This window comes from Erythrolamprus reginae, chromosome 4, assembly GCF_031021105.1.
Source record: "Erythrolamprus reginae isolate rEryReg1 chromosome 4, rEryReg1.hap1, whole genome shotgun sequence".
Classification (NCBI taxonomy): domain Eukaryota; kingdom Metazoa; phylum Chordata; class Lepidosauria; order Squamata; family Dipsadidae; genus Erythrolamprus; species Erythrolamprus reginae.
Genome location: NC_091953.1, coordinates 16,516,305 through 16,544,154, shown reverse-complemented (window position 1 = coordinate 16,544,154; position 27,850 = coordinate 16,516,305). Strand labels below are relative to the sequence as shown.

Genomic DNA, 27,850 nt, shown 5'->3' with positions numbered 1-27,850 from the left:
ATTTATAATGTTGTACGATGCCCTGAGTCACCTCAAAAAGGGTGTTATAGAAATTTAATTAATTAATAAATAAATTAATTAATAGCTACAATAGCTTTATAACTGCTTCACATATTCCAGAACCCTTTTCCCTACCTGGCTACTAATGGTGGGTTTTTTTAACAGTTCCGTCCGATTCGGGCAAACATTGAAACAAAGAAGATTGACAGCAGAAAAAGACCTCATGGTCCATCTAGTCTGCCCTTATACTATTTCCTGGATATATTTAGGATGGATATATGTTTATCCCAGGCATGTTTAAATTCAGTTCCTGTGGATTTTCCAACTATGTCTACTGAAAGTTTGTTCCAAACATCTACTACGCTTTCAGTAAAGTAATATTTTCTCATGTTACCTCTGATCTTTCCCCCAACTAACCTCGGAGTGTGTCCCCTTGTTGTTGTGTTCACTTTCCTATTAAAAACACTTCCCTCCTGAACTTTATTTAACCCTTTATCATATTTAAATGTTTCGATCATATCCCCCCCGAACTATTATCATATGTACATCCAGAAGTGTGATGTTAAGGGCTGGAAATTAAGAGTTCAGGCCAACATCTCAGTCTCAGTCATCCAAATCTTCCCAAAAGAGGGAGCTGGACTTTCTTGTTTTTCTTTGAAGATGTTTTGATTCTGATCCAAGAAGCTTCTTCAATCCTCAAAGAAAAACAAGAAAATCTAGTTGCCTCTTGAAAAAGCACCTTTGGGACAAGAGTTCAGGCAATTTGAATGAATGTATAGGTTTATAGAAAGCTTAAGCACTTTACAAGAATCTGGACTATTAACGGTCAAAAAGAGAGCTGGGAAAATATTTACTGACCCCTCGCATCCTGGACATAAACTGTTTCAACTCCTATCCTCAAAACATCGCTACAGAGCACTGCACACCAAGACAACCAGACACAAGAACAGTTTTTTTCCCAAATGCCATCATTCTGCTAAACAAATAATTCCCTCAACACTGTCATACTATCTACTAAGTCTGCCCTACTATTACTACTAGTTTTTTCTCATCATTCCTCTCACTCATTTTTTCCCACTTAGGACTGTATGACTATAACTTGTTGCTTGTATCCTTAAGATTTTTATTAATATTGATTGTTTCTTCATTGCTTATTTGACGCCTATGACAATCATTAACTGTTGTACTTCATGATTCTTGACAAATGTATCATTTTCTTTTATGTACACTGAGAGCATATGCACCAAAACAAATTCCTTGTGTGTCCTATCACACTTGGTCAATAAAGAATTCTATTCAATTCAAAGTGAATTGGCAGGAGATAAGAGTAAATGGAATTCCAGGCGGGCTGGACTTAGATCTCTTGTGGGCGCAAAGGGACTCGAGACTGATGACATGTTTGACTCCTTCTTCGGGCTCAGACTAGTCATCTCCTACATGTGCAATCTTCTTCTCCACAGAATTAAAAAATACACCTCTAGCCTAACTCAGGCAGAAGTTGACAAGGCTGTGGAGATGGGCCTGAGAACATGGAGTGCTGCCGCCCCATTGAGCTTCATCAGGGCCAAGACAGGAGAAGCAGATATCGTGATATCGTTTGAAAATGGAGGTAACTGCTGTTAGCAATATCCATCAAACTGATTTATTTATTTATTCATTCATTCATTCATCATTCATTCTTTCTTTCATTCATTCATTCATTCATTCATTCATTCTTTCATTCTTTCATTCATTCATTCATTCATTCTTTCATTCTTTCATTCATTCATTCATTTATTTATTTATTCATTCATTCATTCATTCATTCTTTCATTCATTCATTCATTCATTCATTTATTTATTAGATTTGTATGCCGCCCCTCTCCGAAGACTCGGGGCGGCTCACAACAGCAATAAAAACAATATAGCAGTGGAACAAATCTAATATTAAAAACATATAAAACCCTATCATTATTTAAAAAACCAAACATCACATTCATACCAAACATAAAACAAAGTATAAAAAAAAGCCTGGGGGAAAGGTGTCTCAACTCCCCCATGCCTGGTGTTATAAGTGAGTCTTGAGTAGTTTACGAAGGACAGGAAGGGTGGGGGCAGTTCTAATCTCCGGGGGGAGTTGGTTCCAGAGGGCCGGGGCCGCCATAGAGAAGGCTCTTCCCTTGGGGCCCGCCAAACGACATTGTTTAGTCGACGGGACCCGGAGAAGGCCAACTCTGTGGGACCTTATCGGTCGTTGGGATTCATGCAGTAGCAGGCGGTTCCGGAGGTACTCTGGTCCCATTAACATGTTAGTAAGATCCGTTATACTGAAGTTTATACTGGGAAAGAGCTGGCCTGCTTTTCTGGCAGGCCTGGAATTAGGCTGATTGTAAGTATGTATTTTTTTTCTATATTATTGTTATTACTGATTTTTATTATTAGATCTTAACTGTTTTAATTGTTGTTGCACATACAGTATTCCGATTGTTAGCCGCTCAGAGTCCATTTGCAGTGAGCGGCATATAAATACAATAAATAAAAATAAATACATAATAAAATAATGCAACCATTAAATTTTGGGGTTGGAAGACCCCCCATTGTGAATATGGATGAAGTGAACATGGGGTATCTTTTAGGGAAAACTTTCATCTGATGCAGGGGTGGGTTCTAGCTTACCGTGGTTCTGGTTCGCTTCCTCCCACACTGCATGCACAGTGATGATTTTGCCAGAAACTCGGCTTCTGCCCAGGTGTGCCTGGTGTACCAGTTGCAGCCCTATTTGGACAGGGACTCACTGCTCACATTCACTCATGCCCTCATCACCTCGAGGTTCGATTACTGCAACACTCTCTACATGGAGCTACCTTTGAAAAGTGTTCGGAAACTTCAGATCGTGCAGAACGCAGCCGCTAGAGCCATTGTGGGGCTTCCAAGATTCGCCCATGTTTCTTCAACATTCCGTGGCCTGCACTGGTTGCCAATCAGTTTCCAGTCAGAATTCAAAGTATTGGTCATAACCTTTAAAGCCCTACATGGCATTGGACCAGATTACCTCTGGAACCGCCTGCTACCGCACAAATCCCAGCAACCGATAAGGTCCCACAGAGTTGGCCTTCTCTGGATCCCGTCGACTAAACAATGTCGTTTGGCAGGCCCCAGGGGAAGAGCCTTCTCTGTGGCGGCCCCGGCCTTCTGGAACCAACTCCCCCTGTGTTCTGTCTGGGTTTTCCCAGACCTCAACACCAACTGAAAAAACAGCCAGACACTCTGGTAAAAGCCAAAAGTATTTTATAGCTGGAAAAAATAAGCACAAAGGAAAACCTATCTTCACAACAGACAAGCTATAATACGTTACAGCAGGGTCCTGATGTCCAGTCAATACCATAAGCTTCTTGCTGGCACCCCCCCCCCAAGGTTTCAATAGTCCAAGGCACAAACCAGGATTGTAAGCCACCAAAGTTCACAGACAGGTCTCACGAATCTCCAAGATAAAACTCCACAAGCCAGGAAGGGTGGGTCCGCCTTTTATCCTTTCCCAAGAGCACCACACCCAAACCCAGCTGTGACCTCTAATGCTGGAAATACTTAGCCAATTGAGTCCGTCTCTGATTAGCTCTCCTTTGTCGCATATCTATGATGTCTTGAGCATTTTCCCCTAAGGAATCCAGGCTGCTTGCTGGGGAGAGCTCCCCCTGGTGGGACTCTGGCTGTCCTTCTTCTTCAGCCTGGGATTCCTCTTCCTCGTCAGTCTGCACCTCCTGTTCCTCAGCCTCTCCCTCTGAGCTGGAAACCGACAGAAGGTCAGCCATTCCCGGAGGGGTCCCAGACTGAACCACAACACCCTGGAGATTAGAATTGCCCCCACTCTCCCTGTCTTTCGTAAACTACTCAAGACTAATTTATACCGCCAGGCATGGGGGAGTTGAGATATTCCTTCTCCCTAGGCCATTACAAGTTATGCATGGTATGTTTGTGTGTATGTTTGGTTTTATAAATAAGGGTTTTTAGTTGTTTTATTATTGGATTGTCACATGTTGTTTTTATCATTGTTGTTAGCCGCCCCAAGTCTATGGAGAGGGGCGGCATACAAATCCAATAAATAATAATAATAATAATTATTATTATTATTATTATTATTATTATTAAATTATTATTATTCTGTGCATGCTCAGAAGAAAAAAAATTGAAAACAATTTAATTTAAAAAAAAAAATTAAAGGTGGTGGCACCCATGGACGACCACCAACCGAACCGAGTTGATGATGTCACCGTAATTTCACCTGCAGGTTGCTACCAATTCGGTTAAATTGGTTCAAATTAGGAGGAACCCACCCCTGATCTTATGCAATGAAATATGATGTGCTAGATTTAAAGAGTTTGGCAAAAGGAAAGGGAAAAGCCCTTGTTCTTCTTAGCCATAAGCTTAGGGGGTGTCACCCTTGATTTCATTGAGGACTGGATTAGGGTTGTGGGGGGAGGAGGCATGGAGGGCGTGGCTTGATGTCACTCCAACATCTGAATTTTGATCATGTGACAAGGCTGCAAAGGTCGTAAGTGTGAAAAACAGTCATAAGTCTGGAGACCTCACCTACAAAAAGATATTGACAAAATTGAATGGGTCCAAAGACGGGCTACAAGAATGGTGGAAGGTCTTAAGCATAAAACGTATCAGGAAAGACTTAATGAACTCAATCTGTATAGTCTGGAGGACAGAAGGAAAAGGGGGGACATGATCGAAACATTTAAATATGTTAAGGGGTTAAATAAGGTCCAGGAGGGAAGTGTTTTTAATAGGAAGGTGAACACAAGAACAAGGGGACACAATCTGAAGTTAGTTGGGGGAAAGATCAAACGCAACATGAGAAAATATTATTTTACTGAAAGAGTAGTAGATCCTTGGAACAAACTTCCAGCAGACGTGGTAGATAAATCCACAGTAACTGAATTTAAACATGCCTGGGATAAACATATATCCATCCTGAGATAAAATACAGAAAATAGTATAAGGGCAGACTAGATGGACCATGAGGTCTTTTTCTGCCGTCAGTCTTCTATGTTTCTATGTTTCTAAGTCATTTTTTTTCAGTGTCGTCTTAACTTTGGAAGGTCACTAAATGAACTGCTGTAAGTCGAGGAGCCAAATAAAGAATTTCAACACAACTGTATGTGTATTATGAGGAAGGGTGTAGGGTATTTCAGATGATACAGTGGAGCATCTGTTCTGATTCACTAAATGCTTACGGCAAAAATACAAAACCAAGTTAAAGGCAACTTCATCCTATCAAGGATTGCCTAAAAAGGAAATGGCTACTTGGTCTTTCTTCTGAGTCATTGGTTTATTTGAAAGCAATTCTACAGTCATTGCCAAGTTCCATGGAACCTCTTCCATTTATAGAATTGTAGCATCCTACGTATGGTAAGAATAGAAAAACATCATGCGGTATTCTAAGTTCCATTTTATTTTTATTTCTGATAGACCACGGGGACTCCTACCCATTTGATGGGCCACGAGGAACCTTAGCCCATGCGTTTGCACCTGGGGAAGGACTGGGTGGAGACACTCATTTTGACAATGCAGAGAAGTGGACGATGGGGATGAACGGTAGGCATAAAACTATACGCTAATCTGAAATTAATTAGAAAAGGTGATTTATTCAAAACCAATCGTCTGTATAAATAAATACACAAACAACCATAAAGGAACTGAAACAGGATTTATCTTGATCCGTGGTGGGCTGCTGGGGGGTTGCAGAGGTTCGAGAGAACCTCTAACTGAGATTCTGTGCAGTTTGGAGAATCTCCAAATTCCACTCCTGGCTGCCTTCTTCTCCCAGGAGTTCCCACATGGCCCATTTTGGATGCAGGTAAGTTCAGGGGGCACGCAGAGACTCGGGAGAGTGAAAATGGGGCTAACAGAAGTTCAGGAAGGCCAGAAATGTGTCCATTTCTGACCCTCCCAAACTTCTGTTAAGCCCACTATAGCAGGAGGGGAGAGATTTTTGTCCTTGCTGAGCTCCAGAGGCTTTCCTTGAGCCGCAGGAAGGGAAAAAAATGGCCTCCCCAGGCTCCAGAGGCCCTCTGGAGGCCAGAAATAGGTCCATAGGTTCTACAATTGATATAGTCCAACTTCAAAGGTATGTGTATATTGATATGTGGATGGAGTTTGTGGCGAAAAATAAAAAATCTTATAAATAAAATAAAAATAAATAAATATAAATAAATAAATAAATAAATAAATAAATAAAATAAAAAAGAATATTGTAGCTGGAAGCCATGTCACCAAACTATTATAGGACAATAATGTTATGACTTTGGGGCTTTACAACTTTATTTTATTTTATTTTATTTTATTTATTTTATATTATTTTATTTTATTATTTTATTTTATTTTATTTTATTTTAATTTATTTTATTTTAATTTATTTTATTTTATTTTATTTTATTTTATTTTATTCATTCATTCATTTGTCCAATATACAATACATATGGAAGAGAATAGACATGAAGTAATATATAGAAAGATAATATGTAAAAATAGAGGAGAAGATATATGAAAGGAAAAAAAAATATATATGATATATGAGATAAAGAAAGACAATTAGACAGGGGACGAAAGGCACACAAGTGCACTTATGTACGCCCCTTACTGGCCTCTTAGGAACCTGGAGAGGTCAATCGTGGATAGTCTAAGGGAGAAATGTTGGGGGTTAGGGGTTGACACTATTGAGTCCGGTAATGAGTTCCACGCTTCGACAACTCGATTGTTAAAGTCATATTTTTTACAGCCAAGTTTGGAGCACTTTACTCAAGTGATCCCTAGTTTTCACAATCAATAGCAAGGAATCCAACAAACCTATAGTTGATACTAATATCAACGTTATATTTTGTTATTATATAGGCTTCAACTTATTCACTGTTGCTGCTCATGAATTTGGTCACGCGTTGGGCCTTGCCCATTCTACAGATCCATCAGCTTTGATGTATCCAACCTACAAATACCAACATCCTTTTGGTTTCCGACTCCCCAAAGATGACGTGAAAGGGATTCAGGCATTATATGGTAATACCTGTCGCTTTTTCTTTTTACGTTTACCTCTTAACATTTTAAATTCTTTTGAATTAATTTATTTACTTCTTTACAACTAGTCGGGGGTTTTTTTTAAGTAACTCATGCAAAACATTTGCGTTCTTTATCTATGCAGTGCTTTCTCTGTTTTATAAAATGGGATGTATTAATATTGGTTGAGATAAATTCTCTAATCTGGCTATGGTTAATTAACACCTAGTCATCATTTCCTGATGTCATCATACTAAACTTTAGAAGATAATGTTTTTAATTCAAGGTTGAACTGTGGGGCCCTTGGGCTGTTGTTTGCTGTTAACTTGTTTGTCTGAGTGCCATAAACAACAGCCCAAGGAACTATCATGACCATTCCCATCAACACTAATAGGGCAAGCCAATAATATATAAAATGAGATCAAACCCCATTCCCCACTAGTACTGATGATGTTACCTAGCTTGGTAATGAAAACAACCAAGCTCTAGGAGCACCAATGACTCCATACTAAATTATAGCTATTCAGAAACCACAATTGGGTGCATTCAACCAACTTCCTAGCTCAAATTCAGCCACATATATTAACCACCTTATGCTAAACAGTCTTTCAACTTCTTCTCCAGCCCACCTTTTCTATTATTATTATTATGTCAATACAACACAGCAAACGAGATCATTATGCTGGATTTCGTATTTCATCACCAGTCGGCTGCTTCCCAAGCACCTAGGACTGCGTGATGTAGCGGCAAATTATGTTTGCCGATCCCAGTAAAGCGGCCTCTTGCAATTGACAGATGGAGATTTTGTCAATTCTGATGGTTTTCAAATGTCCACTGAGATCCTTTGGCACTGCGCCCAGCGTGCCAAGTACCACTGGGTCCACTTTCACTGGCTTATGCCAGAGTCGTTGCAGCTCGATTTTTAGACCTTCGTATTTCACTAATTTCTCTAGCTGCTTCTCCTCAATTCTGCTGTCCCCTGGGATTGCAATGTCGATGATCCATACTTTCTTTTTCTCCACAATCGGCAATCGGCACTGATGGGTACACCTTGTCGTGGTAGTGGGGCTTGCGTGCTTCAATGAAGCTGAGAGCTGTGCCGGTGGTAGTGTAAACTACTGGTAGGTCTAACCTTGCCGGAGTGGTCAAAGCAGAGGAGCCAGACTAAACGTACCTAAGCCATTTAAACTAATGGAGAGACAAAACAAAAATAAGTCCATACTGGCTCGGTCGTCGCCCAGGATAAAAAGGACCGCGGTGGCTGCTGTGGAACCTGGGCAGCCATCAACAAATGAGCTACAGGAACAAAACAAACAAAGCTTACAAATAAAAAAGCGGCAGAAATTCTTAATGTCAGAGAATCGCACAATCATGAAGTGTTATTACAACTCGGAGTCTGAAAAACGTGAATATCAAAGACAGATGTACCTATTATTATTATTATTATTATTCTAAAAATCCCACAGCGCACTCACTTAATATGTGCATGTTGCAATTGTTTATATATGACACGTTGTTTTGGAAGCAAGAGATTCCATTTGGCAACCTGAGACCCACAATGTGTGAAGTGGCTTGGGAAAAAGTACCAAACATTTACATCTCATTCTAATTTTTCCAAGAGTTTAGGGAAAGAGATCTATTAGAAACAGCCCCTTCATACATGCTTCTTATTTTAAAATGATGAGAAACTCTGCTCTTAAGATTTTCAGCAATTGTACCGAAGGGGACTCCATATATTACAAAGGTCCCCAGACACATTTGTAAGGTATGGTTAAGAGATAAAGATGGTGGCCACAATCACAGTGGTGTGATTGAAACCACCTGTGTTTTTTATGTGCACCGTGGGTAAACCTTTGATCATATCATCATGGCTGCCATCTTGACTTTCTTTTCAATAACTCCATGGACACTCAACCAGAGTTCTGGAGGTGCACATTACCTATAACTACTGCAGATGTCATGTTACACATATTGTTTATACATGTAAACATAATTTACACATAGAATCTAAGCATGTAAACACATGTTTAGTAATACTAAAGGATCAAATCAGACTAAAAAGGCATCCATCATAGAAGTACAGTTTTGCAACCTGAAAGTGGAGCATGCATTTATAGAAATATCCAAACATTTTCAGTGAAACTGTCTCCCAAATCGTAGGCACTGGTAATTTTTGGAGAGCAATTTAAGAAATGAAATTTTTGGAGAGCAATTTAAGAAATGAAATAAAATCTGAACTTCCAAAATCCAGGATATCAGGATTTCCGTAACATTCCCAAAAACTAAACCTGTGCAAAAATGCTTGAATTTTGTTTCAGATTTATGCTATTAAATGAGAAAAATGCTAAATCCATTTGGTAATGTCTTGACAATTCAAGAGAATTACTATTACCAAATGGATTTAGCATTTTAGCATTACCAAATGGATTTAATATTACCAAATGGGTTAGCATATACCATAGAATCAATATATTGATATATAATCTAATATAAATTCTACCTACCTACCTATGTCTGTCTGTCTGTCTGTCTATCAGTCTTTCTATCTATCTATCTATCTATCTATCTATCTATCTATCTATCTATCTATCCATCTGTCCATCCATCCATCCATCCATCTATCCATCTATCCATCTATCCATCTATCCATCTATCCATCTATCCATCTATCTATCTATCCATCTTTCTATCTTTCTATCTTTCCATCTATCTATTCATCGACCCATTCATCCATCTACCCATCCATCTAAGTTTGGAGGATCACAAATAGGAATGTGTGAGCAATACACGTATCAACTACATATTAATCTTACAATGAGTTTTTACCCATAATTCAAAGAGAATCTTTATCATCTTCTAGGGCCAAGGGAATTTGGATCCCGAAAGCCTCAGGTTTCACGCCAACCTTTGTCCAAACCACCAACCTCATATAATCCAGATCATTGCGACTCCAAATTTTCATTTGATGCTGTAACAATGCTGGGGAAAGAATTACTTTTCTTCAAAGACAGGTAAGTGTCTTTCTTTATCCAAGGTACCAATGACAGTAGAATTTTATCAGTTTCATTTCTAGAAGAGAAATATGGTCCTGGGTTTTTGGAAGAGTCAGTTTCTAGCTATATAAACCAAATATAGCCATTTAGGTTCAAAATCCTTTTTGAGGAATAAAAGCGACATACCTTTTGACAAGATTGTTTCACACACAACTCTTGGTTCTGAAAAAAAACCAACCCACCATCTAATAATCCCCTCTTTCTGATTCCTGCTCTGGAATGACTCAATGATTTTGCCATTGGGTGTGATTTCTATGGTACCCTATTTTTTGGAGTATAAGTATCGTTCAACAAACGGGCCAATCCTGGTTAGCAAATGGGTCAATACATTCTAGGCTGGGGGTGCCAAACTGGTTTTCTTTGAGGGATGGATCAGCACTGTAGTTCTCCTCCATGGGTCAGGAGGTGGGAAAACAGCCTGGATAGTTTCCTGCAGCACTTTGCTGGCCAAAACGAGGTGTGTGTGGGCCCTCTGTGGCCCATTTTGGCTGGCAGACTACCACAGGAGGCCATCCAGGCTGAAAACATGCCACTGATGGTGGTGGGGGCTATACATGTCCCTCATGCTCCATTTTGCTGTCAAAGGCACTGCAGGCAGGTCCTTTGCTATTTCCAGCCCGGCCCTATGGGTCAGATTTAGGCACCACGCAGGCTGGATTTGGGCCTTGAGTTTGATACCTCTGTTCTAGGCCTTCTGCAGTTTTGTGACATGTTCAAGCACAGCCCTACACAAGGTAAATTGTAGTTGTCTAAATAAGAGGGTACAAAAGTATGAATTATTGTCTTTGGTATCTCTAGTCCAGCAAAATATTCCGTTTCTACATGATACCGTGATCATTTTGTGTGTGTGTAGACCTGTGGATGGAGGAATACAGCATAATACTAGGAAAATAAAGAGAAAAAAATCCCAACCCAAAAATGGACCAAAAAAATCCAATATATGCATATATTGACAGCAACCAAAATTACACTAGCGCAAAATTGGTAACAAGCTGATAGTCCAGCGATCATTTAAAAAATACTTCAGTGCACTGAGACAGATATGTTGATAATGGAATTAAAGGAGAGAGATGAATCAGAGTATTATCAAGTCTGTAGTAGATGGTATACATGGTTAGAGAATAGAAAGATAACTACAGAATAAGAATTATATAATAATTCTTTGTATATATGTGCTTTGTATATATGTGTAAGTAGTAATATAATTATAATGAGTGTACAGTGGTACCTCTACTTATGAACTTAATTCATTCTGTGACCAAGTTCTCAAGTAGGAAAGTTTGTAAGAAGAAGCCATTCTTCCCATAGTAATCAATGTAAAAGCAAATAATGTGTGCAGTTGGGGAAACCACAGGGATGGTGGAGGCCCTGTTTCCTCCCAGGAGATTCCTAGAGAGGCCCCACAGGGGATTCTCCCCGCCTTTTCCGGCCCTATTTCCTCCCAGGAGATTCCTAGAGAGGCCCCACAGAGGCTTCTCCTTGCCTTTTCCAGGTACAGTGTTGGACGCTTAGTTTTATAAGTGGTAAATGGTTCTTGAGAAGAGGCAAAAAAATCTTGAACACCCAGTTCTTATCTAGAAAAGTTCGTAAGTTGAGGCGTTTGTAAGTAGAGGTACCACTGTATTATATAGTATAATGCATTATAGAAATAGAATCTATGTAAGTTATGGATACGAGAGATACTGATACGTATTCACTGTAATGTGAGAAAAAAAATTATTTGTGTGTTTTTTTGTTTTGTTTTTTATGTTGAAAATATTAAATAATTATTATTTTTTAAATAAAAATACAAGCAAATTAGAATTATTCCTTCTTTGTTTTCGTTGTTTTTGCTTGCTTTTATTTCATTTTATTTTGGGATCTGCTTTGCAACCAAAAATGTTGATCAGACTTATCTGCTAGTCGTGAATAGAAATCCTAACTTCCCAGTGTTAAAACTTCCTTCAAAATAAAAGGGAGGCAACATATTGCTTATGAACACCATATCCGCCTAGACACTTCCTTTCCAAACTTCTTATTTTTCCTCCATTTTAATAGATATGAGTGGTGGATATTGACCACATCCTCAGTAACATTTTTAGAAGGGTTTTGCCACTGCCTCCTTCTTCCTGGTGCTGACACAGAATGACTGGCCCAAATTGACTCAGCATAAAGCAGAAGTAGAATTCTAGTTTCAATGCCACACATACTGTATGTACAAAAAGGAGGGCATGGTTGCATCTATCACGTTGGTCTTTTAGGTTCTCTCTGGATGCCCCTAGTTTTCATGTTGGCTAGCTAGGTTTCAAATGTGTATTTCTGATTGATTAAGCTCAACATAGCACCTATTTTATGACTAAGTAAGCTTCCCATTGAGAAGGGGTGTCAAACTCAATTTCATTGAGGGATGTATCAAGATTGTGTTTAATCTTGGAGGGACCAGGGGGGGCATGGCCAGCTCGACGTCACTCATGTCAGGGGCTCCTGTTGTGGCCTGAGCGCTCTACCAACAAAAACAGGCTCCTGAATGTTCTATCGGGCTCTCTGGTAGACTCCTCCCAAAATTCACAGGTACAAATTTCAGACACACACACGTTTGAAAATTCAAAACAATGTTCTTTATAATGAAAATTCACTTAAACTAAGCCCTCTTTTGGTATAGCAAAGAGCACTCGTCTCCAAACAAACTGGTAATTTGTACAAGTCCCTTATCAGCTCTGTGATACTTAGCTTGCAGCTGTGAGGCAATTCACAGTCCTTCTTCTGTCACAAAGTGAAACACACTTTGCTCTGGTTTAGTTTCAAAGCGGGGAAAAATCAGCACATGAAAGGTCAAAGTCAGTAAAGCAGTCACGAAACACAACGATGAGATAATCCTCCACAATGACCAAACCCACAGGCTGCTATTTATAGCAGCCTCACTAATTACCACAGCCCCACCCAACCACAGGTGGCCTCATTTTCTTTCATAATAATCTCTCAGTTGTTGTTGCCTATGCATCGCTCTCCGCATGCGTGGCTGTATCATTAACTCTTGTTCTGAATCCAAGGAAGAGCTAGATAATTGATCTCCTTCTGAGCTGTCTGCCCCACTCTCCTCCTCCCTGTCACTCATGTCTTCTTGATCAGAGGAGCCTTCACCAGCAAATTCCACCAGAGGCAAAACAGGCCTGCAGCATGTGGATGTCTCCCCCACATCCACAGTCCTTGGGGCAGGAGCTGGGCCAGAGCTAACCACAACACTGAACTTCGTTTCCAACTGCGACAGCTTCCTGCAACCCTCTGCCAGTCAAAACACAGCTCACAAGGGCTGCACATGGCCCTCTCAAGCTCCATTTTCACTGGCAGAGGTACCATGGGCCAATTATTCGTTGTTTCCAAGGCAGCCCCATGGGCCAAATCTAAGCACCCGTGGGATGGACAGGTTTGGGTTTGACACCCCTGCCAGTTATTTTGCAAGGTCGTTACCATGTCCTCTCAAATGTCCCAGGGAATGTTTGATGTGCAATAAACATCCTCTTTTCTTCATCCTTATTTATTTTATTTATTTATTGTTAGAGTTGAAAGGGACCATGCAGGTCATCAAGTCCAACCCCCTGCCTGAGCAGGAATCCTGAAGTAGCCCAGCCAAGTGGCAGTCCAATCTCCTCTTGAAAATGTCCAGAGTTGGGGAGTTCACAACCTCCGCAGGCAGGTTGTTCCAATGGTTGATCGCTCTGACAGTCAGGAAGTTCTTCCTTACTTCTAGGTTAAATCTCTCTTTGGTCAGCTTCCAGCCGTTGTTCCTCGCCCAGCCCTATGGTGCTCTGTAGAATAGAGTGACCCCTCCTCTCTGTGGCAACCTCTCATATACCTATATACAGCTATCATGTCCCCTCTGGCCCTCTTTTTCTCTAGGCTATCCATGCCCAGTTCCCGCAATCTCTCTTCATAAGTCTTGGTTTCAAGTCCCCTAATCATTTTGGTTGCTCTTTTCTGTACCTTCTCCAGAGTTTCAATGTCTCTTTTGAAGTGTGGTGACCAGAACTGGATGCAGTACTCCAGATGTGGTCTGACCAGGGCGTAGTAGAATGGTATTAATACTTCCCTGGTATTGGGAGTGTATCCCCCTGTTGATGCAGCTTAGGATGGTGTTGGCTTTTTTGGCCGCTGCTGCACATTGCTGGCTCATGTTTAGTTGATTATCCACCAAGACTCCAAGATCTCTTTCGCAGTTACTGCTGCTAAATGGGGTTTCTCCCAGGCTGTATGTGTGTCTAGTTTTTTTTTTACCAAGGTGAAGGACTTTGCTCTTGTTGACGTTGAACATCATGTTGTTAGTGTGGGCCCATAGTGTTAATCTGTCTAGATCTTTCTGTATTTTGAGCCTGTCCTCTAAGGTGTTGGCTACCCCTGCCAGCTTGGTGTCGTCTGCGAATTTGATTAGTTCCCCTTCTACTCCCACGTCCAGGTCATTGATGAAAATATTGAAGAGTACAGGGCCCAGGACGGAACCCTGTGGTATCCCACTGCCTACTTTCTTCCATGTGGATTTGGAACCATTGAGGAAAACTCGTTGGGTACGGTTGGACAGCCAACTGTTTATCCATCTGCATGTGTTGTAACCTACCCCATTTTTTTCTAATTTGTGGATTAGGAGATTGTGGTCAACTTTATCTTATATTTCTTTAACTTATATTTCTCCTTCTCAACAGGCACTTCTGGAGAAGGCAGGCTCAACTCACAAGCCACATGCAGCCACTCAGCATTACCAGCTCTTTCCCTCAACTCATGTCCAATGTGGATGCAGCCTATGAAATAGCCGAGAGAGGCATTGCTTTCTTTTTCAAGGGTCAGTCAGTTTTGAAAACATTTGGAGTTGTTTTCTTAGGAAACTCGATCTGTGAATGCGTAGGCAGCATTTGTGTAATGGTAACCTTTAACCAAGGTTCTAGTTTACCTTAAAATCAGTCTAGGGTGAAAACTGCTATTAACTGTGCTTCTGCCCCCATATAATTACCAGGCCTGTACCAGCAGTACGGTGGATGCAGAGATAAAAGAAAACTTTTACTAGCAGTTGCTTTTTTTTTTCAATCACAAACAGGAGGCATTGCATTTCCTTGATGGATTATGTCCAATTTAGTCAATCTAATGTTCCATAATTTTGAAGGCGGTTCTGAAGAAAAAGTGTCAATAACAACGAAGACTGCTGTTTTGCAGAAATCAACGCCCAGATTAACCGCAAGATTAACACTAGGTCAGATGTGTCAAACTCAAGGCCTGTGGGCCGCATCTGCCCCATTGGGTGCTTAGATCCGGCCCACGCAGCTTTTTATTTATTTATTGTTAGAGTTGAAAGGGACCATGACGGCCATCGAGTTCAACCCCCTGCCCAAGCAGGGACCCTATAGTACACCAGTCAAGTGGCAGTTCAATCTTCTCTTAAAAATGTCCAGAGTATTGGAGTTCACAACGTCCGCTGGTAGGTTGTTCCATTGGTTGATCGCTCTGACCATCAGGAAGTTCCTCCTTATCTCCATGTTGAATCTGTCCTTGGTCAGCTTCCAGCCGTTGTTCCTTGTCCGGCCCTCTGGTGCCCTGAAGAATAAAGTGATCCCCTCCTCTCTGTGACATCCCCTCGTATACTTGTAGACTGCTATCATGTCCGCTCTGGCCCTCCTTTTCTCTAGGCTATCCATGCCCAGTTCCCTCAGTCTCTCTTCGTAAATCTTGGTTTTCAATCCCTTAATCATCTTGGTTGCTCTTTTTTGCACCTTCTCCAGAGTTTCAATGTCTCTTTTGAAGTGTGGTGACCAGAACTGAATACAGTACTCCAAGTGTGGTCGGACCAGGGCGTAGTAGAGTGGTATTAAGACTTCCCTGGTCTTGGAGTGTATTCCCCTGTTGATGCAGCTTAGGATTGTGTTGGCTTTTTAAGCTGCTGCTGCACATTGTTGGCTCATGTTTAGTTGATTGTCCACCAAGACTCTGAAGTCCTAAAAGCTTCCTTGGAAACAGCAAAGGACCAGTCCACAGTGCCTTTATCAGCGAAAATGGAACTCGGGAGGCAGCGTGTGGCACTCATGAGCTCCATTTTCAGCTGCAATGGCCTCCTGCAGCCTTTTGCCAGCAAAAACAGAGGTTGGGAGGGCCTTCAATGAAATGTATTAATAGAGGGATACAATCTATGACTAGGGAGGTACTTATACCACTCTATAAAGCCCTAGTTAGACCACACCTAGTGTACTGCATCCAATTTTGGTTACCACATTAAAAAAAAAGACATTGAAACTCTAGAGAAAGTACAGAGGAAAGAAACCAGGATGATTATTGGACTAGACACTATAACATAAGAAGAACGGTGGCAGGAACTGGGCATGGCCAGGCTGGTGAAAAGAAGGACCAGGGGTGACATGATAGCAGTCTCCCAATATTTGAGGGGCTTCTACACAGAGGAGGAGTTCTGACTGTTTTCCAAGGCACTGGAAGGCCAGACAAGGAATGGTGGATGGAAAATGATCCAGGCGACATTCAACCTGAAAATAAGGAGAAAGTTTCTGACAGTGAGAGCGATCAACCAGTGGAACAGCTTGCCTGCAGAGGTTGTGAGAGCTCCGACACTTAAGATTTTCAAAAGGAGATTGGATGGCCATTTGTCTGAAATGGTGTAGGGGGGACTAGATGACCTACAACATCCCTTCCAACTCTAGTAACCTATCTAAATCGAGTTTGACACCCCTGCATTAGTGTGTTAACTAGACTGTTAATCAAGCAATGAAGAATAGACCAATCAAGGAACTAGCAACTCAGACAAACAACTGAACAGCAAACAACAGCCTAATCAAGGAACTATGAAGAAGACAACAGTACCTCCACCAAGACTGACATAGAAAGCTACTTGAATTGATTCCAGGGCAGTGAAGAAGCTCTGTGTGGAAGTGTCCCAGGATATCCTACTAAATGTTAGAAATTCAAATCATTAGTGCAAGGTTATGCAGGGTCGTTGTTGTTGTTGTTGTTATTATTATTATTATTATTATTATTATTATTATTATTATTATTATTATTATTATTATTTCAATACAACACAGCAAACGAGCTCACTATGCTGGATTTCGTATTTCATCACCAGTCTGGCGCTTCCCAAGCACCTAGGACTGCATGATGTAGCGGCGAATTATGTTTGCCGATCCCAGTAAAGCAGCCTTTTGCAATTGACAGATGGAGATTTTGTCAATTCCGATGGTTTTCAAATGTCCGCTGAGATCCTTTGGCACTGCGTCCAGCGTGCCAAGGACCACTGGGACCACTTTCACTGGCTTATGCCAAAGTCATTGCAGCTCGATTTTCAGATGTTCATATTTCACTAATTTCTCTAGCTGCTTCTCCTGAATTCTGCTGTCTCCTATTATTATTATTATTATTATTATTATTATTATTATTATTGATAATCATCATCATCATCACAAAAACAGTAATACACAGCAAATGAGATTTATACGTTGGATTTCGTATCATAATATCACAAGTCGAACACTTCCCAAGCGTCTAGGACTGTGTGGTGTATTTTCGTATGATGCGCGCAGATCCAAGTACGGTGGCCTTTTGCAACAGACAGCTCGAGATTTTGTCAATGTTCATTATTTTCAATTGCTGGATGAGGTCTTTTGGCACAGCACCCAATGTGCCGATTATCACTGGGACCACCTGTATTGGTTTATGCCAGAGTCGTTGTAGTTCGATTTTAATATACTGATAGTGGCTAAGTTTTTCGTGTTGTTTTTCATCAATTTGGCTGTCATCTGGTATGGTATCATCGTCATCGTCATTGTTGTTGTTATTGTTATTGTTGTTGTTGTTGTTGTTGTTGTTATTATTATTATTATTATTATTATTATTATTATTATTATTATTATTATCCAGGTCCTCATTATTGGACGACCCATGGTTTCCACATGCAGGGCCCTCCTCGATCTATTGCAGATTTTGGATTTCCTAAAAATGTGCTACGCTTAGATGCAGCTGTCTACCTGAAAAATAAAAAGAAGACCCTCTTCTTCGTACAAGACGAATTTTACAGGTTTATTGTCTCCTAATAAAAATAGGTTTTAAATAGCTGTGAAATTTTGCTGAACAAAGGCCCAAGGAGAAAAAATATTTTCTTGTTCATATGCTGCTCAAAAAAATAAACAAAACACTCAAATAACACATCCTAGATCCGAATGAATGAAATATTCTCATTGAATACTTTGTTCTGTACAAAGTTGAATGTGCACAACAGCCTGTGAAATTGATTGTCAATTGCTTCCTAAGTGGACAGTTTTATTTCACGGAAGTTTGATTTACTTGGAGTTATATTGTGTTGTTTAAATGTCCCCTTTATTTTTTTGAGCAGTGTAGTAGTTGAATATTGCCTCAGCCAGTAAAAGGGATACCCTGCATCTATTGAGCCAACATATAGAAAGGTTACCCTTTCTATACCCTTGATTACATAACTTTTCCATTTCTCATTGTGATAGGATAGTTTCTTTCCTGACTTGCCTTGAAATTTCTTTTCTTTATCAGTTTACAAATGGGAAACATACATAAATGTCAAATACAGATTTCCTTACAGGAATCCGATTGAAACTGCATTGTTCCTGGATTAGTTACTTACAAACTAGGCAATCCGTTTTTTCCTGTTCTCGTGTCTAGTGTTGGGCGAACCAAACGAAGTTTGGCTGAAATGGGGACTCCAGGAAGGACGTCTCTGTGATGTCAAAGCTCCGCCTCTGGAATCCCCTATTGGGATTCCCCACCTCCGTTTGGGCCTCCCGACCGGCCAACAGCTCCCCAGCTCTTCTGGGAAGGTGACAGCCAGGCGGCGGCGCTTCTCAGCGTTCTCCCGAACCCAAACACGAACACGAACTTTTGCCGAACTTTCGGAAAAGTTCGGGTTCATGTTCGGTATACCGAACTTCGCAAAGTTTGGTACGAACCCGAACTTTGCGAGCCCGGTTCGCCCAACACTACTCGTGTCTTGCCAGGAAATATGTCAAGATAGCATAGGAACATGATTTTAATTGTTGAGATTTTCATTCAGTGGCATTTAAAAGCTTGGCCCTAATAAGTTAATATTGGTGTATATATTTAGTTCCTTTTGCAAATCATATATACAGTATCTTCCATTTTAAAGATGTTGTCCAAAGAAATGGACAGGCAATGCCACAAATAGACAAATACAGGGCACCACATATGTAAATGAGATTAGTGAAAATAGAATTAAGATCTATGTCACTCAGAACAGATAAAAGTAAATATTTCCTTCAAATATACATACATATTTGCTATAATTCTCTGCTTGAAAGTATGGTAATGATCATTACAGTAGATGCTATTGTCACAGGTTGTACAGCATTTGGATTCAAAATGTGTATATTTAGAATAAAGGCAAAGACATAGTTAGAAAAAAGACCTAATTAAAACCTGTGACATTACAAGAATCATAGATAAATTAATTTCCAAGTTTACCTCAACTCTTATGTAATACTTTTTTTTCAAAACACTACATCTATACATAGAACTTCTTCTTTGTAATGTTCCTTTTTTTCAAGCTATGATGAAACAAAACGGAAGATGGATAAAGACTTCCCAAAGACCATTGAGGATGAATTTTCAGGAGTTAATGGTCGAATAGATGCTGCTGTAGAAGTTAATGGTAAATATTTTCTCTACCGTGTGATTTGGTTCAAGCATGTTTTTCAAACATTCTTGTTAAAAAGCTCTTATCATTTAATTTTTCTGGATGTTTTTCATGACATTTTCATTTCTGATTTTCCAATCGTACTTTCTTAAGTTAGCACATTTACTCTAAACTCAAGGCCTGGGGACCAGATTCCACCCATGGAGTGCTTAGATCTGGCACACGGGGCTGCCCTAGAAACGGCAAAGGACCGGCCCATGGTGCCTCTGCCATCCAAAAATGGAGCTTGCAAGGGCTGCGTGTGGCCCTCCTCAAGCTCCATTTTCGCTGGCAGAGGTTTGCAGGAAGCTGTCACAGCCAAAAATGGAGCTTGGGAGCCCATTTTCACTGGCAGAATGCTCAGGCTTCTGCAAGCACACAAACACACACACACACAACACTGACATGCTGGCCATGATGGTCGTAAGGTACAAATAAGCAATCAGGAAATAATCAATATTAATATAAATCGTAAGGATACAGCATCCAGTTACAGTCATAAGTGGGAGGAGATGGGTGATGGGAACAATGAGAAGACTAATAATAATAGTAATGCAGCCTTAGTGAATAGTTTGGCAGTGGTGAGGGAATTATTTGTTTAGCAGAGTGGTGGCGTTTTTTTAAAAAAACTTGTCTTTTGTCTAGTTATCTTGGTTTGCAATGCTCTATAGTAGTGATGGTTTATGCAGTGCTCTATAGTAATGATGTTTATTTTTACGTGAAAGGACCTTTGCTTGCAGCGCCGCTGCGGTGTCCTTTTTCGTAAAAATAACAATGTTTATTTTTACGTGAAGACCTCCCTTTGAAGGAGCTGAAGAATCCCTCCCACAAAGAGATTCCGGGGGCCGAGCTTTGACGTCACCTGCAGGTTGCTAAGGATGCCAAGGTGATCACTTCCTGGATTTCCTGGATTTCCTGGATTTCCTGGATTCCCTGGATTCCCTGGATTCCCGTTCAGGTTCGAGTTCGGGTTTGGTTCGGATTCGGCCGAATTTTGCGTAAAGTTCGTCCGAATTTGCTGAACACGAACACTGTTGAGTTCGCCCATCACTACTCTATAGCGATGTTTTGAGGCTAGGAGTTGAAACAATTTATATCAGGGATGCGAGGGATCTGTAAATATTGTCACAACCCTCTTTTTTACTTGTGCAATATACAGGAATTGCTTTTTCTGCAGGCTGATGAATTAGCAAAAAATGTCTTTAATGTAATTAAATTATTTTGGTTTGTGGTTGTATATTCCTTTATACATTAAAAAGGACTAAATAGAGTTTCTACATAGAAATACCATGGGCTATATTGGCTATATTCAGATGCTAATAACAATAGGCATTTCTTTGAATCCTTCTCTTCACTTCCTTCCTTTTTTTCTTCTTCTTTTTTTTTAGGATTCATTTACTTCTTTTCAGGCCCCAAAGCCTATAAATATGACAGAGAAAAGGAAGATGTGGTTAACGTTGTGAAATCCAGCTCCTGGGTGGGCTGCTGACCCGAAGTGACCATAAAAAAGATGACAAATAAGCCAGCCGATGCAGAAACGAAGGCATGATCAACCAGAAGGAAAGAATTGCGGTCTCTCTGGTTTTATATTTGTTTTTAAAAAATGACTGCAGAGCACAGTGTTATCACTCAAATCCAGTGAAGAAAGTAAAGTAAAAGAAAAATAAGTCATTCAAGAAATCGACACAATAGAACATCAGTTACTTTGGTAATCCCCAATTCACAGATGTTATGAACCTACCCACATCACATGAATAAGTCATTAGAAAAATGTTAGAAATAACATCTGTGTTTTCTTATTAGATGCCATTCCATTGCTTCTATGCATCTTCTAAATAGCCCAGTAATGGGTTGCAGCCGGTACGGTGGGATGGGGTTCCGGTAGCAGAAATTGAGATGCGCATGCATCCCATGCACCCCCAATGCATGCACATGCACGCCCGCATGAGATTTGGCTTCTGCACATGTGCATAAGGTGACCAGGCAGTCCCACTTTTTACCAATTTGTCCCACGTCCTGCATGGTTTTTAAAAAGTCCCAGTTTTTTTACATACCAGCCGGTGGCTTGAACACCGGCTGGAGATTGTGTTGGAGCAGCTTCCCATGCTTGAAGGGATCATCGCTGAGCGGCCGATGCCATGCCCCCTTGCAGGGAGAGAGAGAGACAGGATGGGCGGGGCGGTTGCAAGTCACAGGTGGCTTCCCATAGAAGCCGAAGCAGCAGATTCGCCGTCCCGGCCCTCTTCTTTGTCAGGTGCTCCTGCTGCCTGGGGTTTCATCAGCAGCACACCGGGCACTCTCTGGATGTTTCCGTCTGGCAGCTGCATGGAGGAGCATGCTTACCAGGGGTGAGTGTTGTGGGAAGCGCTCCTGGCCAACACACTGTTCTGCCTGCCAACAGGCCTGGGCAAAAGGCTGGTAGGCGCCGTGGTCATGTAAAATTTCTACCGGTGGTTCCCCAGCAGGAAGATCCTCTTCCTGGCCCCTTCACTGAGAGCGAGAGAGCGAGCAAGAGAGAGAGAGAGAAAGAGAGAGAGAGAGCCAGAGAGAGAGAAAGAGCAAGGGAGAGAGAGAGAAAGAGCAAGAGAGAGAGAGAGAGAGCAAAAGAGAGAGAGCAAGAGAGAAAGAGCAAGAGAGAGAGAGAGAGAGCAAGAGAGAGAGAGAGAGAGAGCGCAAGAAAGATAGCCAGATAAAGAGAGATCAGAGGGTTAAGAAGAGACTGCACACCTGTCTGGCGTTCCAGAGATTTTTCAGTCATGCCCCCCTCCCCCATCAATGGAGTCTCGCTTTACTAAAATTACAATCTGGTCACTTTACATGTGCAGCAAGTGAAATCTTGCATGCGTGAGTGTCCGCATGCGAGTTATTGCTTGTTGTGCATGCACAGAAGCCAAATCTCACGCCGACCGGTGCATGTATGCCCACGACAATCCCAGAAAGCATACCGGTAGCAGCCAGTAAGTGCAACCCAGCCCTAAGTGATTATATTGATAATTCCTCATCAACAGCATGTATTATTTACACAATCCTTCAGATGATGTGATGGGGCCAGTGTGTGGAAGACCATTCAAGATTTGTGGCAGAAGTAAGGGACATTAGTAACAACAACCCTCTGACAGTGGGCAACAAAAAAAATAATGTCGACCAGTTTCCAAAGCCTCTTCTGTCTTCATTTTTCTCCTTTTCTTTCTTTTTTTCACTTTGAGTCGACTTTTGACTGTTGGCAATTGCTTGGAAAAAGTCCCTGCAGTTTTCTTGGCAAGATTTCAAAGTGGTTTGCCATTGCCTTTTTTTTAGGGCTGATACCAGTCGCGGGTTCCTACCGGAACGGTAGGGGACACCACACAGGTAGTAAAAGTTGAGCTGCCTGTCCAGCTTGGGTATCTGGCATGTGTGTGCCAGAGACCCAAGCAAGATTTTGTTTCTGCACATGTGCAGGAAGTACATGCTTGCGTGCGAGATTTCAGCGATTTTTTTGCTTCTGCGCATGCGCGGAAGCAAAAAAAACCCCACCAAAATCTTGCTCATGCGCCCGTCCCCTCGCAAAATTTTGCTTCCTGCACAGGCACAAGCTTGAGCCGATAGTGAGATTTGAACTGCTGAACTACAGCTGGCAGTTAGCTGAAGTAGCCTGCAGTGCTGCACTCTAACCATTGTGCCCCCCTGGCATTTCTAGTCATCTAGTCTTCTAATCCAATCCCCTGCTTGAGTAGGAGACCATTTCATGCCATTTCAGACAAACGATTTAAATGTTCTATTTTGTATTTTATATTGTTCCATTTGAAGAAAAGTATTTATATTTGAGGGTAATTTTAGAACTATTTATTGTAAATAGATAATAAACACTAGACAAAAATAACCAAACTGAATTACGCGAATAAACTATCTGCACAGTAAAAGCTATGGTGTAAATAAGATTTACTTTAATTGCATCAAGCATAAATTAAATATATAATAACTTTATGTTACTATATGGACATCAAAGGCCAAATCTCGTGTTTGCTTTTTAATTTGTTTTCGCTTGGTTTGAGGGTGGTAATTATGGGTTTGGTTCAGAGGTGGTATTTGTCCGTTTTCCAATGGTTTGCACAAACCAGTGGTGGAAATTTGGCCAAGGTCAACGAACTGGTAGAGATGGCTGGCTGGTCACCCCACCCCCCCAACTGGTCCCACAGTTTGTTGCTTGCTCACCTCACCCACCATGTTCATTGCTGCCATGTTCTTCATGCATATGCATCCCATTGTCTTACAAGTACTATTATTATTATTATTATTATTATTATTATTATTATTATTATTATTATTATTAATTGGATTTGTATGCCGCCCCTCTCCGTAGACTCGGGGCAGCTAACAGCAGTGGTAAAAAACAACATGCGACAATCCAATACTAAAACAGTTAAAAACCCTTATTTTAAAACCAATCATACGTACAAACATACCATACATAAATTGTAGAAGCCTAGGGGGAAAGAATATCTCAGTTCCCCCATGCCTGACGACAGAGGTGGGTTTTAAGAAGCTTACAAAAGGCAAGAAGGGTGGGGGCTATTCTAATCTCTGGGGGGAGTTGGTTCCAGAGGGCCGGGGCCACCACAGAGAAGGCTCTACCCCTGGGTCCCACCAAACGACATTGTTTAGTTGATGGGACCCGGAGAAGGCCCACTCTGTGGGACCTAACTGGTCGCTGGGATTCATGCGGCAGAAGGCGGTCCCGGAGATGAAGGGCTTTATAGGTCATAACCAACACTTTGAATTGTGCACGGAAACTGATCGGCAACCAATGCAGACTGCGAAGTGTTGGTGTAACATGGGCATACTTGGGAAAGCCCATGATTCCTCTCGCAGCTGCATTCTGCAGGATCTGAAGTTTACGAACACTCTTCAAAGGTAGCTCCATGTAGAGAGCATTACAGTAGTCGAGCCTCGAGGTGATGAGGGCATGAGTGACTGTGAGCAGTGACTCCCAATCCAAATAGGGCCGCAACTGGTGCACCAGGCGAACATGGGCAAACGCAACCTGGGATGCGCATGTGCAAAAACCATGGCAGCAACGGCACAGCAGCATCTTTTTCTGCAACCTCCGGTACTTTTCAACACCCTGCAATTAGCTGCCACAACCACAAAAAGGCTTCTTTGCCAACCAGTTGATGGATGGGGGCTGCTGAAAACTCTGGTTAGCTTGCCTTCGAGACTCTGGATCAGCTGCCATGGAAGGTAAGCAGCCCAAACAAAGAGGCAGTGGTGGGGGAAGAAGTGGGGCTAAGGCCGGGTCCTTAATGAGGCGACAGGCAAAGGGAAAACGGGGGGAGATAGTGGAAATTCCAATAATTTTTCTACCTTTACCTCTGGGCGTGGCTAGGTGGGGGAGGTCATGTGACTGAGTGGGCGTGGCCATGAGCGATGTCAAGTTGGCCATGCCCACTAAGTCACATGCACATCACCTAGCCACGCCCACAGTAGCAAAAATTATTGAAACCCACCACCGGTTTGCTTGTTTCTGAATATTAGCCTCTGGAAAATAATCCACTGGAAAATAATGACAGAGGTTAGATCTTTGAAGGGGGAGGGGGCAAGCATATGGCTTATGAACAAGTCTGTCAATCAAAGAGGGTTTTTTTTTGACAATTGTCATTTTGGGACTGTTCTTATATAGGGCCTGTTGTGGTTGGCTTGCATCCGGCTCCTTTGATCACGGCCTTTGAGGAGAATGAACCAGGTCTGGGTATCATAGGCCAGTGTGTTTATTAGAGGAATCAGAAAGTGAGAGTGAGAGTGAGTTAGGGCCTAGGGACCCACCAGAAGCTGCAGACCCATCAGCTGTGGTAATGTCAGAGTCAGATGAGGAAGGGATATTGTGGACTCAATATTAGATGCGAGAGTAAGAAGAATGTGAGGGAGACAAGAGTATCTCCAGCAACGTAGATCTAGGCGTTGAATACATCTATGCATAGCTTGTCATCACAGATAAATAATAATAATAATTTATTATATTTTCTATGCCGCCCCTCTCCAAAGACTCGGGGCAGCTCAGAACAATAATAAAACAATGTAACATTGAAACAAATCTAATATTGAAATAAAAAATATCTAAAATCCCCAGAAGTTAAAACCATACAACACATACATACCAAACATAAAATATAAAAGCCTGGGGGAGATGTCTCAGTTCCCCCATGCCTGGAGGCTGTTCTAATCTCTGGGGGGAGTTGATTCCAGAGGGCAGGGGCTGCCACAGAGAAGGCTCTTCCCCTGGGGCCCGCAAACGACATTGTTTGGTCAACAGGACCCGGAGAAGGCCAACTCTGTGGGACCTTATCGGCCACTGTGATTCGTGCAGTAGAAGGCGATTCCTGAGTATAGTATTAAAGGGGAGAAGGATGGGAATTTCAAGTGCAAACCTTCTATATGGAGAGAGAAAATTAACAGCCAGAGAGTCTCTTTCTTAAATCCTTCTGCAACCCAGCAATCTTAGTTTTGGAAGGCATTTGTGAGTAGCTGTCCACGCAGAGAATTAATGACTTGAACTTATGACTTTCTTTTGAACACTTGTTATCAGCTCTGCCGATAACGCTGGACTTTTGGCAGTTAACTGACATTCCTCTGATTTCACTGTTGTCTTCAACACCTATCTTGGTAAATAGACTATACATCGTGATTTGGCTTCAGAGTCTTCACTGGGGCTTAATTACTGCTAATTAACTGGACTGAACAGAACAGGGCCAGTGCCAAAAACTATTTTGGAAAGAAAACAATTTTGAACTACTGTACAATCCCATGAAAGCTGTGTTTTTTCTGTACAGTGATCCTTCGAGTTTCGCGATCTCGAGTATTGCGAAACGCTATATCGCGAGTTTTCAACCCGGAAGTAAACAACACCATCTGCGCATGCGTGCCTTTTTTCTATGGCCACGCATGCGTAGATGGTGGAGTTTCCTGCCGGGCAGATAAGCTGCTGGGCGGCTTCCCTGGGTCTTCCCCCTCTTGCCCCGGTAAGACCCCAGCGGCGGCTCGAGCAACGGCGTGGGCGGGCGGGCGGCACGCGCGGGGACACCCCAGCTCCGCTTCCCAGCTGGGAAGCGGCCCCAGCAACGGGGTGGGCGGGCGGGCGGTGCGCGCGCGCTTGGGGAAACCCCAGCTCCGCTTCCCAGCTGGGAAGCCGCCCCAGCAATGCGCGCGCGCTTGGGGACATCCCAGCTCCGCTTCCCAGCTGGAAAGCGGCCCCAGCAACGGGGTGGGCGGGCGGGCGGTGCGCGCGTGCTTGGGGAAACCCCAGCTCCGCTTCCCAGCTGGGAAGCCACCCCAGCAACGCGCGCGCGCTTGGGGACATCCCAGCTCCGCTTCCCAGCTGGGAAGCGGCCCCAGCAACGGCGTGGGCGGGCGGGCGGCACGTGCGCGTGGAAACCCCACAGATGGTGTTTTTACTTCCGCACCGCTACTTCGCGAAAAATCGATCATCGCGAGGGGTCCTGGAATGGAACCCTCGCGATGATCGAGGGACCACTGTATATAAAATATTGCTTTATAGATCATCATTTCCTGGACTAATACTGTTTGTTTTGGATATCTTTTTTCCCACTTTTCCTGTAAAGGAATTAGAACATTGGAATGGTTGCTCCCTCCTTTTCTTCCACAAAGAATTTGATAGATAATTAAACTATGTGATCGCCCCACCCAGTTAAAATAGTAACCTTTCTGAGAGAAAGTGGATTAGAATGCATTCGCACATTTTTTTCCCTCTTTCTATTAACATAGCTATTATCAACAAATTGTATGGGTACAATATACAGTGATACCTCATCTTACGAACCCCTCGTCATACAAACTTTTCAAGATACAAACCCGGGATTTAAGATTTTTTTACCTCTTCTTCCGAACTATTTTCACCTTACGAACCCAAGCTGCCGCCGCTGGGATACCCCGCCTCCAGACTTCCATTGCCAGCCAAAGGCTCCCCTCGCTGGGAAACCCCACCTCCGGACTTCCATTGCCAGCGAAGCGCCCATTTTTGCGCTGCTAGGATTCCCCTCAGGCTCCCCTCCATGGGAAACCCCAACTCCGGACTTCTGTGTTTTTGCTTTAG

General features: G+C 42.1%; 1 protein-coding gene across 1 annotated transcript in view; it reads left to right on the top strand.

The window, feature by feature from the left end:
- Positions 1-21,256, top strand: part of LOC139167222 (matrix metalloproteinase-20-like) — a 31,667-nt gene extending 10,411 nt beyond the window's left edge. The window contains exons 3-10 of the mRNA XM_070751663.1: positions 1,461-1,609; positions 5,455-5,580; positions 6,877-7,038; positions 9,896-10,046; positions 14,762-14,898; positions 17,970-18,126; positions 19,640-19,743; positions 21,156-21,256. Of these exons, the coding sequence (XP_070607764.1) occupies positions 1,461-1,609; positions 5,455-5,580; positions 6,877-7,038; positions 9,896-10,046; positions 14,762-14,898; positions 17,970-18,126; positions 19,640-19,743; positions 21,156-21,256 (1,087 nt within the window). The remainder of the gene's footprint in view (positions 1-1,460; positions 1,610-5,454; positions 5,581-6,876; positions 7,039-9,895; positions 10,047-14,761; positions 14,899-17,969; positions 18,127-19,639; positions 19,744-21,155) is intronic.
- Positions 21,257-27,850: the final 6,594 nt, after the last annotated feature.